Source organism: Hyaloscypha bicolor, assembly GCF_002865645.1.
Source record: "Hyaloscypha bicolor E unplaced genomic scaffold K444scaffold_117, whole genome shotgun sequence".
Taxonomy (NCBI): Eukaryota; Fungi; Ascomycota; class Leotiomycetes; order Helotiales; family Hyaloscyphaceae; genus Hyaloscypha; species Hyaloscypha bicolor.
In genome coordinates this window covers 786737-800188 of record NW_020194619.1, presented here as the reverse complement: position 1 = coordinate 800188, position 13452 = coordinate 786737, and the positions used below count along the sequence as shown (strand labels likewise).

The 13452-nt window shown below is 49.8% G+C and overlaps 5 protein-coding genes across 5 annotated transcripts; 2 read left to right on the top strand and 3 right to left on the bottom strand.

Annotated features, from left to right (window-relative positions):
* The first annotated feature begins 389 nt into the window (after positions 1–389).
* On the top strand, positions 390–2325 carry K444DRAFT_41839 (putative camp-dependent protein kinase regulatory subunit). The gene is made up of 4 exons (XM_024872684.1): positions 390–550; positions 605–1393; positions 1495–2149; positions 2207–2325. Exons 2-4 carry the CDS (start codon positions 731–733, stop codon positions 2215–2217), a joined length of 1329 nt encoding a protein of 442 aa, XP_024733888.1. The 5' UTR covers positions 390–550; positions 605–730; the 3' UTR covers positions 2218–2325.
* A 128-nt stretch (positions 2326–2453) lies between these two features.
* On the bottom strand, positions 2454–3095 carry K444DRAFT_534381 (uncharacterized protein; the record flags this gene model as incomplete). The annotated part of the gene is made up of 1 exon (XM_024875211.1): positions 2454–3095. The coding sequence occupies one exon, from the start codon at positions 3093–3095 to the stop codon at positions 2454–2456; it is 642 nt and encodes a 213-aa protein (XP_024733887.1).
* Positions 3096–3437: 342 nt separating this feature from the next.
* K444DRAFT_535348 (neutral/alkaline nonlysosomal ceramidase-like protein) lies at positions 3438–5694 on the top strand (the record flags this gene model as incomplete). Its single annotated transcript, XM_024875281.1, has 2 exons — positions 3438–3580; positions 3630–5694. 2 exons carry the CDS (start codon positions 3438–3440, stop codon positions 5692–5694), a joined length of 2208 nt encoding a protein of 735 aa, XP_024733886.1.
* Positions 5695–5873: 179 nt separating this feature from the next.
* On the bottom strand, positions 5874–11067 carry K444DRAFT_632136 (beta and beta-prime subunits of DNA dependent RNA-polymerase; the record flags this gene model as incomplete). The annotated part of the gene is made up of 4 exons (XM_024883447.1): positions 5874–9920; positions 9973–10122; positions 10184–10332; positions 10932–11067. The coding sequence occupies 4 exons, from the start codon at positions 11065–11067 to the stop codon at positions 5874–5876; spliced, it is 4482 nt and encodes a 1493-aa protein (XP_024733885.1).
* Positions 10979–11597, bottom strand: K444DRAFT_615429 (uncharacterized protein). The gene has a single exon (XM_024880728.1). It carries the CDS (start codon positions 11555–11557, stop codon positions 11315–11317), a length of 243 nt encoding a protein of 80 aa, XP_024733884.1. The 5' UTR covers positions 11558–11597; the 3' UTR covers positions 10979–11314.
* Between the last annotated feature and the right edge of the window lie 1855 nt (positions 11598–13452).

The following is a 13452-nucleotide window of genomic DNA, read 5'->3' as shown; positions in this document are numbered from 1 at the left end:
TTCCATCGCATATCAATGCACGGTTCGCAAATTGGCCTTCGCTCCTGCCCCCAAAGCCAAAGACGAGCAAGCGATCGTCCTGCTTCCCCTCCCCTCCTTAAAATTAGCCCAGCCCAAATCAACTCAGCTCAACTCAGCTCAACTCAACTCATTCTCTTGACTCATCTACTCACCACTCACCACTCACTTCTCACCTCGCACCACTCACCCCTCGCCCCTCACCCAGCCCAGCCCAGCCCAGCCCAGCCCAGCCCTGCTCTGCCCTGCTCAACTCATGCCGCCCTGCTGTGAACAGCAGACTTGAATTCTCGAAAGACATCTGCCCCCGTATCGTCCCCTTCCAATTCGCAATCAAACCTACATCTACAACCAGTCTGGTCCAGTACAAACACTGCAGTGCAGCCCCACGGTTCACACTCCTTGCTTGCTTGCTTTGTTCTGCTGGGACGAAACGAGCTGTGCTGATCTTCTTGCAGAGCTTCCCGGCTCTCAGTCCAACAACACCGTAGGTACTCTCTCCTTCCCCGCCATCCCTTCCGAGCAATTAACGGTTCGTAATTGTGCTGTTACACTTCATCGTTGTTGACTAACTCGGCAACCTCAGACGACGACAAGAGCTTCCTCCAACCCTCGCTGTCGACCATCTACGTGCACCTTGAGGCAAACACAGACGCATCGAGCACGGTAAAAAGAAGAATTGAATTTTCTCGTCCTACCCTAGGCCTGACGGATGTCATTACCATCTGCATACCTCGAAGAGATCGAATCCCTCAACCGAGAGGTCCTGAAGACTGATCCCGCCGATATCCTTCAGTTCTGCGCCAACTATTTCAGCCGTCGACTCGAATCCGAGCGCGCTCAATTCCTTTTGTCTACCGACCGACATCCCAAGATGTCCGGAAGTACGTTCCCGGGTCGACTCGGCACCAATGCCAACCCCTTCGGCGGTGACGGCACTGGTGTGGGGAAGGAGCAAATGAGCTCTGGTGCAATCTCAAAGGTGATGGAGGAAGAGGAGAACGATACCATCACATCTCCCACGACCTCAAGCTTTGCTTTCACCAAAGGAGGCAGTTCGACTTTCGGCGCCCCCTTCGGCGGGGATGCTTCTGGAGATGGCCCACCATCCTCCTTCAAGCCCACGAGCTCCGAAGGTTTCCCAGCACATTATGGTATGGGAAGACGCACTTCAGTCTCTGCGGAGTCTCTTAACCCCACGGCTTCTTCCAATGACAATTGGTCGCCACCCTTCCACCCCAAATCGGAAGATCAGATAGCAAGACTGAAGAAATCTATCTCCGGAAATTTCCTCTTTAGTCACCTTGACGATGAGCAAAGCTCTCAGGTCTTGGGTGCGCTAGTAGAGAAACCAATTCCTGCTAAAGGGATCAAGGTATGTCGAACTTCATTGACATCAGTCGCAGAGACTCCCGCCGAAAGCATCTCCGGGGGGGAGGGTGTTTTTTCCCTTTTCGCTAATTAGAACCCTTCTAGGTCATCACACAAGGCGATCAGGGTGACTTTTTCTATGTCGTTGAAAAAGGCTCTTTCGACGTCTACGTCAACCCTGCCGGCTCTTTGCAACCAGGTCTGGATGGTCTTGGTTCGAAGGTGGCAACGATAGAGCCTGGTGGATCTTTTGGTGAGCTTGCTCTCATGTATAACGCCCCAAGAGCAGCCACTGTTATGTCTGCTGAAGCTGGTTGTACCTTGTGGGCTCTTGATCGTATCACATTTCGCCGGATTCTCATGGACTCTACATTCCAGCGCCGTCGGCTGTACGAGAGTTTCCTTGAAGAGGTTCCACTTCTTTCGACTTTAACTCGCTACGAGCGATCCAAGATTGCGGATGCGCTGGAGACCCAAAAGTTCCCTGCTGGCACGGCAATCATTAAAGAAGGAGATGCAGGGGAAGCTTTCTACCTCTTGGAAAGTGGCGAAGCCGAGGCGTATAAAGCTGGTACGCAACAATCGGTGAAACAATACGCGAAGGGAGACTACTTTGGAGAACTGGCTTTATTGAACGACGCCCCACGAGCGGCGAGTGTGGTCAGTAAAACAGAGGTCAAAGTAGCTACACTAGGAAAGGACGGCTTCCAGAGACTGCTAGGTCCTGTTGAAAGCATTATGAGAAGAACGAAGTATGAAGGTGTGGAGGAGATTGATCCACTTCACAAGAAGTAACGATGAAATGACTTCGGGATAGGATCGATTTGACAGGCGTTAGACACGGGGTCACGTTTGTTCATGATACAATGGCTTCTGTGGCTCAGATACCTTTGATGCAAAGAGCTCAATGACACTTCAACTATGCTTAACATTCTATCTGAACTTTTTGGTAATTGGGCGAAGTGACCGCCACATTAGCACCAGTGTTCAATTCTCTAAAACGCCAAACCGCGCAAAAATTTATCCCGCGAATCCTTCCCATCATGAAGGATTCTCTGGGATCTTCATCGTGCACCCTCTCTTCTCTGCTCCAAAATCTCCCTCCTTACGCCCTCAGCCGCAACCTCGGTCTCCAGCACCCTACCCACGCCCCTCTTCCATGCCTCCTCCAAGCCCTTTACCTCACCACCCACAGCCTCCTGTGCATTCTTCCTCTCAATAACAACGCCATCGACCTCCGCTTTCCTCTCCCCCAACTCCATCTCTAGTCCTCTCAACACATCTTCCAGCTGTGCATTCCCAATCAGCCAGGCATTCTTCCCGTACTTCTCCAACAATGCTAAATTTGTTGTTCGTCCGACCAGGTAGGATTGTGACGTGTAGGCTTTCTGCAATGCTTCCCTCCAGGCCATCAAAGTTTCTGGAGGCCTTCCATCGCTGTGCGGGGACGTAGTAGGCGGCTCGATAGCTTCGTAACGGTTGCGGTCAATGGCCGCGAGGGGCTGTTTGTTCTCGATACGGAGGAGCTCTGATTCGATCAGAGGGGAAAAGTGCTGTGGTGCTAAGGGGGGTAGGGAGGGGTGGCTGTCTGTTTGTTCTGACCCGACTTCTTCGACGATGAGGGCCAATGCGGCGGCACGCTCTGAAGGCGTAGGCTCAGCGTCAATGTAGGGGAGGGAGTCGTGGATAGCATTTGTGAGTGACATGTTGTGCGCCGGTTTGTGTTTGGTGATCGAATTGTCTTGGTGTTGGGTTTGTGTAAAATTTGCAGCCTCGCGCATGAGGCTGCGACGGCAGGTCAAGTTGCGGGAGCTACCAAATCACTTGCGAGCTCATCGACACTGGACAATGACCTAGTTACGCAAACGCCCTGTGCGAGGGCTGACAGACTGCGAAGTACATAATTTTTTAAAAGTACCATGGATCAGCTCCATGATTCGAAGGCCGGCCCTTCCCAGCCTCAACCAAGATGGAGGCAACAAGCGTCCAGGTGGCGACGTCAGGCTATCAAGGCCACAGTACTTGTTGCGACCGTGGTATTAGGATATATGGCTTTCGTGCGCCTATCTCACGGCGGTCTCGAAGCAAACTGGCTCTGGAGGACGACCAACCAAGATGGAAATAGAAATGAGCATGAGAGCGCAAAGGGAAACAAATACTTGTTAGGAGTAGGGAAGGCGGACATCACAGGGTTGGAATCCAAAGCTCTTCCAGGTCTGATTGATCACTGACTCCTCTAGTCCCGTAGTGGAAATCAATATGATGGGTTACGCAGACACGAAGCAAGTGGGTAGCGGCCTCCGTCAAAGACTTTATTCGCGAGCTTTCATTGTAGGAGATGTTCGGCATCCGGAAGATAGATTTGTCTATCTTGTTCTGGACACGCAATCTGGTGATACAGCCGTTAGGTACGGGATTCTTAAAGGTTTGGCCAGCTTGGGTTCCGATTTTGCCGTCTATGGACAGCACAATGTTGCCGTAACTGGCACCCATTCCCACTCTGGACCAGGAGCTTGGCTAAATTATCTTCTCCCACAAATCACTAGTAAGGGATTCGATAAGCAAAGTTACCAGGCCATTGTTGATGGTGCGGTTCTGTCTATTCAAAGAGCCCACACAAGCCTGCAGCCTGGCTACCTGACGGTCGGGTCTACCAAGGTCTTGGACGCAAATATCAACCGCAGCTTGTATGCATATCTTGCAAACCCAGCTAAAGAAAGGAGCAAATACAATACAAGCACTGAAGATGATGGCTCAGTTGAGAAGACCTTGACTCTCCTCAAATTCCAGCGTGCCTCTGATCGCAAAAGTATTGGGGTTTTGACGTGGTTCCCTACCCACGGAACGTCGATGCTGGGCAATAACACACTCATCTCTGGGGATAATAAGGGGGTTGCAGCTGATATGTTTGAGAAAAGCTTCTCCAAGGAAGATAGTGTGGCTGACGGTTTTGTGGCCGGCTTTTCACAAGCCAGTGTTGGGGATACCAGTCCAAACGTGCTTGGGGCATGGTGCGAGGATGGATCAGGCAAGCAGTGTAGTTTGGAGAACAGCACATGCAGCGACGGCAAAAGCCAATACTGCCATGCTCGTGGCCCCTTCTTCCGAGTCCCTGACAATGGCGCCTCCTCCTGCTATGAGATTGGGAAAAGGCAATTCGAACCAGCCAGGAAGCTTTATGACTCTCTTGACTCGGTTGGCACTCCTATCGTGGGTCACACGGTGAAGTCATTCCATACCTTCCAGGATATGTCCAATTTCAGCTTCCCTCTGGCCAACGGAAGCTATGTGAATACTTGCCCGGCCGCTTTAGGTTACTCCTTTGCTGCTGGCACATCCGATGGGCCCGGGGCTTTTGATTTTACACAAAACAATCCCAACACCCCAAATGCTTCGCCCGTTTGGAGAGTGGTCTCTGGCTTCATCAAAGAGCCGAGTGAGCACCAGAAGCGATGCCACTTCCCTAAACCTATCCTACTTGACGTTGGAGAAATCACTACACCCTATCTATGGACTCCCAATGTTGTCGATGTGCAAGTCCTGCGAGCCGGACAACTGGTGATAATCGTCAGTCCTGGAGAAGCCACCACGATGGCAGGACGCCGGTGGAAAGAGGCGATTCACGACTCAGCTGCATCTTCGGCATTGTCTGGATCGTCCAAAGTCGATCCGATCGTCGTTCTAGGAGGGCCTGCCAACAGCTATACCCATTATATCGCTACACCAGAGGAGTATGGCATCCAGAGATACGAAGGGGCCTCTACACTTTACGGCCCATACACCTTGAACGCTTATATCAACTTGACGCTCACATATCTTCACCATCTCGGTGCATCCTCAACATCGAAACCTATTCCTGGGCCACTTCCCCCTGACAACGTAAATAAGTCACTTTCTTTCATCACAGGGGTGGTTTTTGATGGAACACCGATGTTTAAGCACTTCGGCGATGTGAAGGAAGATGTGAAGCCATCATATTCAATTGGTTCATTAGTCTCTGCTACCTTTGTCGGCGCAAATCCTCGCAACTCTCTTCGTCTCGAGCAGACTTACGCCGCAGTCGAGAAGCTGGATGCCGAGCACGGAAAGTGGTCGAGGGTCAGGGATGATGGTGATTGGAGCTTGATATTCAATTGGAAGAGAACCAGCGAGATTATAGGTACGAGTGAGGTGACTATAGTCTGGGAGACTGAAGACTGGGTCGAGCCTGGTCAGTATCGGGTGAAATACTACGGAGATTGGAAAGCTGTTGGTGGAGCAATCACGAGTTTCGAAGGGATAAGCGGGGAGTTCAGAGTAGCATGATTCACGAGATGTGTAACATATTCCAAGAGCGGAAAAATGTATCACTGTTCTTTATCTCGTCTCTTCTATACATTTGTCTAACCGTATTGGCGGCCAGGGGGTATCTTCTGGTGGCTGATTTCCTCCAAGGACAAAACTCCATCTAGCTCTGCAACGCTATGAAGACCAAACCACTTTGCCTAGAGTTCGACTCGACTTGACTTTTGCATCTTCCGCTCTGCCCGATCCCACGTCCACGCATCCTCAAAGGCAGTGGCCCTCTTTTTGGTATCCTCCGGATTGAGACCCAGTCGTCTAACGACTTTGAATGCTCCCGTGCCCACACTCATAGTCTGACCCATGATGATGCATTCGCTCACCCCCTCAATCATGTCGGACTTCATTCCTGCGGCGGCTTCAAAGAGATGATCCGGGGTCTTCTCAAAGGAAGCAAGCTGCAACACACTATCTCGCATCTTGGACAGACCAAACCGTGTGATACCGAGTACTTCTCCCTTGTATGTCATGACATCTGCGAGAAGCTGCATGTGGCGAGGATCTATACCCATCTCAATCATTACGAGGCCGATTTCCTTGGCAATAGTAGTACGTGCTGCCTCAATTCCAAGCACTTCGCGGCATTCCATAACACCGTTGGTTGTGCATTTGGTGCCAATGACGCCCTCCGTTGTCATGCAAGCACGCAGGCCATAGCCTTCCACAAGTACCGTATGCTCGCTCTGCTCAGATGTTTGGATGATAGCCCGAGTAGCGTCTGGATAGCCTGAGATTGCCAAAGAAGGCAAAGCGCGCTTCAAATGGTTGACACGAAGTAAAAGATCAGATCCACCTTCATCTAGGCTCGGCTTGCTTTTCGCACCAGCGCCACGTCCTCCCGTGTTTCCACCATTCTCGTGTGTGACATTGATGAATATACAATCGCTGACGACCGTCACATCGCTGTACCGAATCTTCAGCTTCCGGTTCTGGCATATCGTTCTGGCAATATCTTCCACAGTGATGCCGAGATGCATGTCGTTGAGTACGTCGGTATCGACAGAGAGGCAAAGCGTTGACTTCTTTGCCGACCACATATCCTCAATGAAGCGGACAACGTCGGAGATGTAAGTCTTCTCGATACGACCCTTCACCACGCGGGCAACTTCAATTTGCTTGTTGTTCTCCAAGGGGCAGGTGATGACGGGAGTGCTGATAGCTTTAGACGCGTTGATGATCTCCTTGATACGTGGGACACCCTGCGTGATACTCATGCCGGCAACACCAGCAAAATGGAAGGTCTTCAAGGTCATCTGAGTTCCTGGCTCACCAATGGATTGAGCACCGACGGCACCGACGGCATGACCAGGTTCAACGTGGGCTTTGGCATATTTGTCCAGGCAGAGCGAGATGAACACCTTCAAAGTCGACAGCGAAACCTTGGCAACACGTTCCACTTGGTCTCGCCTCCCTTGATCCTCTTTCCTTTCAAGAAAGTCTCTCGCTAACATTGGATCATCCTCGAAATCGTGTAGCCCTGCTTGTCGTCGTACTCTGGCCATGCGCGAAGCTAGACCGCCCACAAACTTGGTGATGGTGGCAAGAAAGCCTCGAGCGCTTTCAAACTCGTCAATCGCATAATCGCTTTGGTCATCGTACTCGAGAGACTCTTCGAGCAGGCCCTTTCGGGCATACTTAGACTTTTGGTTAGCCAACAGCCTGTTACATTCTGCTGTAATCTCGAACGGCAACATGCAACGCTCGTCGTTGTCCCAGGTAAGAGTCTCAGCATGGGTCCATGTCCGCTCAAAGTTGACAGGGACAGCACTGCCTTCCATGTCGACAGGATCAAGCTTGTCAGCTCCAAATTGGAACTGAACAATTATGCCCGAGGAGTTCCGCACTGTATCGTCGTACTGCGTAGACAGATCCTCGAGAGACTTCATGAGTCTTCGAGACATGTAACCAGTCTCAGCAGTCTTGACGGCAGTATCGACCAAGCCTTCACGTCCAGAAATGGCGTGGAACAGAAATTCTGTGGGTGTGAGGCCCGAGAAGAAACTGTTCTTGACAAAGCCTTTCGATGGGGGCTGACGAGCATTTTTTGGAAAATGAGGAAGACTTCGGTCTTGAAAGCCGTCGGGAACACGCTGTCCCCCAATAATCTGCTGGCCGACAACTGCCACCATTTGCGCGACGTTGATGTTTGATCCCTTGGATCCGGACTTGGCCATGATAAGTGGGGCGTTCCACTTGCTTAGGGTTTCGATACAGTATTCGCCGGCTTGCTGTCGAACTCTGCTGAGAATACCAGATATTGCGTTCTCCAGAGTCTCCTCCATGTTACACCCTGTAGCTTTCTCCAGTTTGCCTTCCTTGAAAGTCTGGATCAATTGCTCACACTCCAGATAGGCCTTATCAACTAGTGCCTGCTTCTTGTCCGTGAGCTTCTGTGATGGATAAACATCGCTGATACCGATGGAAAATCCCTGGTTTGTAAGATATCTCGCAGAGATCTTCGCAAGCCTATTCATCGCTAGAACGGCCTCATCCGGGCCGAAGTCTCGAAGGATAATGTAAAATATGGAGTCTTTCTTCCCAGAACCCACAGTTGTCTTGTCCATTCTACCACACATAACTTCTGAATTGCGTACTACCAGCCAGCCGTCATTAGGATCCATATCTGGGCATTTGCCGGAGCCGGATTTGTAATCTCGGCATTTTGCGTCGAGGTTGACTTTGACTGGGGATGACTTGTTTGGTCGCATGAGGACACTGAAAACTTGCTTTCCCGTCCACAAGGCCTGCGGCTTTACGATTGCAGGAGGTGGTAGATCAAGGTGGACATTTCCATCTACCATGTACATGCAGAGATTGGTGAAGGTCTTTCGATCGAAGAAGTTCTCCTTGCTGCTGAGAAGGTATGCCGCTGTGATGAAATCTTGGGTCGCCGAAATAATCGGTTCTCCGTTCTTCGGTGTTGAGAGATTGTTCTTGACCCCCATCAGATTGATTGCCTCTGTCCTTGCCTCTTCCGTTTGGGGGACATGCAAATTCATCTCGTCGCCATCGAAATCGGCGTTGTACGGATTGCACACACACTCGTTCAGACGGAAGGTCCTCCACGGTCTGACTTTGACGTAATGGCTCATAATACTGAGTTTGTGGAGCGACGGCTGCCTGTTGAAGAGAACGATGTCACCGTCTTCGAGATGTCTCTCCACCACATCTCCAATCCTCAGGTGCTTTGCCTCGATTTCCTTTCGAGCAAATTTCAGAGAGATCTTGTGGTCTGAGTCTTTCTTGAGAATCTGTTGAGCTCCAGGGTGGATATTTGGCCCGTTCAAAATACACCGTCTCAGCTTCTCGATATTATGCCGTTGGACCCGTTCCGGGTATGTGAGATTTTTAGCAACCAGTATTGGAATTGCAACCTGATCGATGCCCAGGTTTGGATCTGGCGAAATGACAGTTCGCCCTGAAAAGTCGACACGCTTCCCTGATAGATTGCCACGAAATCGACCCTGCTTTCCTTTTAACCGTTGGCAGAAACCTCGAATAGCCTTTCCGAAACCAGGTTGCTGAAGACCAGGGACGTCGCTGTTCACATACATGGCAATTTGCAACTGGAGGTAGTCCCATTGCTCCATGATGGTTTGCACTGGCTGTCCTTTTTGCAATGCCGCACGAATCAAGGAGCTGATATGGACAATATCAGCCAATTTGGTTGTGAGATCATCTTCGGTGCTTGCATTCTCCTGCGCGACTGAAGGGCGGATACAAATAGGAGGTGCCGGCACGAATTGCCATATAAACATTTCTGGTCTGCCTTCGGCAGGGTTCATGCCCAAAAGCTCGCAGTCATTTGGAGTAATCATCTTGAAAAGATTTAGGACCCTGAGCGGGTTCAAATCATCCATAGCCTTCTTCATATGCTTGTCAAGATCTGTATTGTTCTTTTTCGCCTCCTCGAAAGATTTCTGGAAAGTGACCAAACTCGCAGGAGCTACTTTCTTTGCAGCAGTTGATTTGTTGTAGGCCTGGTATTTATCGTGAGCCAACTTGAGCACGCCGATCTTTCGGATCTGGCCGTTGACTGCGTCGCAATGTGGACATATCTTTGCTTTGCGGCATTGCTCGTTAATCCTTTTGCAGATCTGCGTTCTCTTCAAATTGTCGATCCCAGGTCTTCGTAATTCCTTCAGGAAGCTTCGGCGATCGGTGTCTGTAAGCAGTACTCTTGCGCAGTCCTACGGCAAATATTAGACCCTAGGATGCCTCTGAATGTGTGAGGCGGCATACTTTGCAGATATTCTGTAAGATATTCATAACCAACTTCAGATATCCAATGTGAAATGCAGGAAGGGCCAGCCTGACATGGCCAAAATGCCCGTTGCAGTTCTGGAGTCCTTCACCGCAGGTTTCGCAGATGCCGGTCTTGCTCGAGGTGCCCTGATAGATTCGAGCATCAGCCAAAGAGAACACCAGCATACTAAGACTCGGTGAGTCCCACTAATCTAGAGTCCAATGCACCATGTTGAACGGGCCTTCGCATCTTTTCGACATCGTAGAGCATTCGGTCCGAGACTTCGAGGACGGCCTGGTTGACAATCCCTTGATTTGAGTTGATCCCGAACTTGAGGTTCTTGAACCGCTTCGGTACTGCAGAAGAACAATGTTAGCAAACTGTACACAGTGGGAACTTTGCATTGGTATATCTGCCTTTGTCCACGACCTGAGCCTTTACAGACTCGGTCCCGCCGGTCAACATGAGCTGCATTTTGAGAATGCGTTATCGGACGTCGAGTATGGGTAAGAGGAGATGTTTCACTCGGATGATGAGGGCGGAAATTTCCTTATGCAATCGAGTCATAGTTTGGAGGTGTTGGTCAATTTTCAGATCCCAGAAATTTTGGCGGGGTATTTGAAGCTACTGTAAAAGTTGCTCACTCATCAAAGGACTTGGGTGGGTGCCGAGACTACCTCGCTACCCCTGACTGTACACAAAAGCAGGAACTAACGCCTTCATAGAGCGTTCAATTAAACGTCAAGTGTGGACGACTCGGGTTGCTAATACCAGCGAACGTTAGGGAAATTTCAATTGATGATTATTAAACGACCCTAGGAACTGCAGTATCATCGACATTTTCATGCGTCTGTCCGCACAAATTCAACCCATAATAGAGAATAAAACATGGGGTAGATTTATTTTGACGAGCTCGTACATCGACTCTCACTCTGAACATCACGGCCATACGTACGTATGTACTCATCCTTCAGACCAGCAAAGTCGCTGGTTTTGCAGAGCACAAGGAAGTCTTTTCTGAAGCCCTGATGACTGCTTTGCCCGAGATTCTCCAATAAGCTATCCATGTCACCGGTCAATTCGAAAGTCATGTTGTTTCCTTACATTCCACGACTAAGATATCGTCGTCGATTCCAGGCTGTGGAAAGAGCAATCTCCCGCTCCTGCGCTTGCCACGCTGGGACGGCCAGCTTTCCATCCAAATATTTTGTTGCCCAGCTTGCCTGGCATCCTACGGCAGGGAAATAATTTCCAACTCCGATATGGCCAATGAACACAATTGAAGGATCCTGTGTGGCATCGGCGGATTTTGAAACGAGCGCTATGAGTTTATACAGGCTATAGGGGGGCCGATATGACTGGTTTCTGGTAGTGGTAGTGTGGGGGAGGATCTGCAAGCTGTGGGAAAGAAGAGACGACCTGTTGGTCTGCGGCATCGTTGAGGTATTTCCAGTGTGCTTTCTCTTCATCGGACTCGCTACAGAACGTGTGCGGCAAGCCAAGTTCCTTGCGGAGTTCTTGGGAAAAGAATTGCAAAGATGGTACCCTGCTCAGAGAATCAGCACCGTAATGCCGAGACATTCGAAGCAGTTGAGAGCCTCGGAGCTGTCTTAGTTCCTAAGATACCATAGCCATAGACTTATGATAGCTTCTCAAACAGGACCCCAGCTCTCCGCGCCCGCAGAAATTATCCTCCATCACCGTGACAATAATCTTACCGGCCTGTGCCGCAGAGAATAGCATCGGAAGAAATTTCTTCTCCGTTTGTGAGACAGGGCAAGCCCTGTTTGACGTAGAGGATATCTCCGCAATGGACACGCACTCCAGACGCAATAGTATCAAAGAAGTAGGCATGGTTGAGGAGACCTCCAGTAGCGTTTTCCAGAATATTCTATCCCACAGTTGATACTTCCGCAGGGAACTTTCAGTGCTCTCAACTCTTACGGCGAGTGCGGAGTCAACTTATTGAAACCTTGTAAGGATTTCCTTCTTTCGAAATCTGCCTCTTTACGGGTCTAGGCGTCCACAGTCTACCAAAAGGCACCCATCATTTGGCACCGTACTTAATAGAATGGAGCAGCTTCGTCCACCAACCATTCCCGTTCATGGGCGGTGGAGTAAACGTCGATGCTAATCTTGTCATAGCGGCCTCAAGCGCATTTTTGCAAGGTCCTATCCCTTTCGGGGGGAGAAAAAACCCTGGGCTAGATGTTTCGGTAGCTTTGAGAACCCAATTAACTTTCCTGCCTGCTTTCATGGCAGAGTAGACCATATCTACTCAAGATCTGCCCTCTCCAAGCACGGCAACCTTATCTAGCCCGGGTGTCAACAAAACTCCAGATGATCCGAAAATTTCCTGGAAGAGCTCGGCTCAGTCGGTAAAACTGGCTCGAGAATACACATAGTAGTGAATCATTGGGTCACCGAACTCTCCTGGTAGAGAGGGGATATTTGGAATGGATGTTATGCCTCTTGCGACTATTAGTTTCGAGGCGCGATACTTCTGCTTGACCCCAGTAGATTGTTCTTTAGCAGACAAGATCCACCCCCACCCATCTCTTTGGACGAATTCTACTTCAATTCCCAGTCTGAGTCTATCGCGTAAAGGCTGGCCACAAAGTTTTGAACATCCACGTAGCTTTCTAAGTATTGCGTAGTGTGCTTCGCCTTGAAGAACTCAAGGTAGGTTTCTGTCTTTGGTGGTCGTGCCATTTGGACATGTGAGAACTCGGCGGTTCCAACCAGCTATTGAGTCCAGAAAGAATCATATCCTCTTCCTACAAGTTGGACAAAGATTAACGGGTTTGCATTGTGAGATGACCGTTTTTGATAGAAGTTCGTGCTGGAGTTTCATGTTCCCTCTACGCAATTATTTTTGTCGAGGATGAGCAGTCGACAACTGAGATATGTTTATGCCTGAAATACCTGGGTGAGGACCAGACTATCAGCAAACATTGTTAGCAGATGCGTTTCTGCTCACCAGCTCCCATGACAATGACATCGAAGCGGCTTTTGCTAACCATTTGTGTATAAATTGTATGCAGTAAGGTCAAATACAAATAAATGTATTTTCGAGGGATTTCAAGGACATCGACTTGAAGAGAACTACAAAAGGAACTCGAAAGGAAGGTACTCCGGAACAAGCAAGCTCGGAATCTGTTCAGTTGAAGTCTATAATGGACCTTGGATAATAATGAGTGGGGCGGGATCTGAGATCTGAAATCTTTTAATTGGTGCCGAGTGTGAAATCCGATTTCGCTTGACATCGGCCCCTTTTCGACTTTTCCCTCACTGACGATTAGCCAGTTTCACTGCTGACCGGACAATTCGAGCGGATGCGCAAGGAAGAACCCACGAGATGAAGTACAACACCGTACGCCTCGCAGCTGTTCCTTGTATGCCCTTGACAAGTCCGACAAGCTCATCTCTGCTGCTCAATCTGTTTCCTGAACAAACCTTAAGTCGATTCTGCGAAT

What these genes read in the sequence shown, in the direction of transcription:
- K444DRAFT_615429 (XM_024880728.1), bottom strand. Translation starts at nt 11,557, where the DNA reads ATGTCTCGGCATTACGGTGCTGATTCTCTGAGCAGGGTACCATCTTTG.
- K444DRAFT_41839 (XM_024872684.1), top strand. Translation starts at nt 731, where the DNA reads ATGTCATTACCATCTGCATACCTCGAAGAGATCGAATCCCTCAACCGA. An exon ending in TTCCTGCTAAAGGGATCAAG is followed by an intron (nt 1,394 to 1,494) that starts GTATGTCGAACT and finishes GAACCCTTCTAG; the next exon opens with GTCATCACACAAGGCGATCA.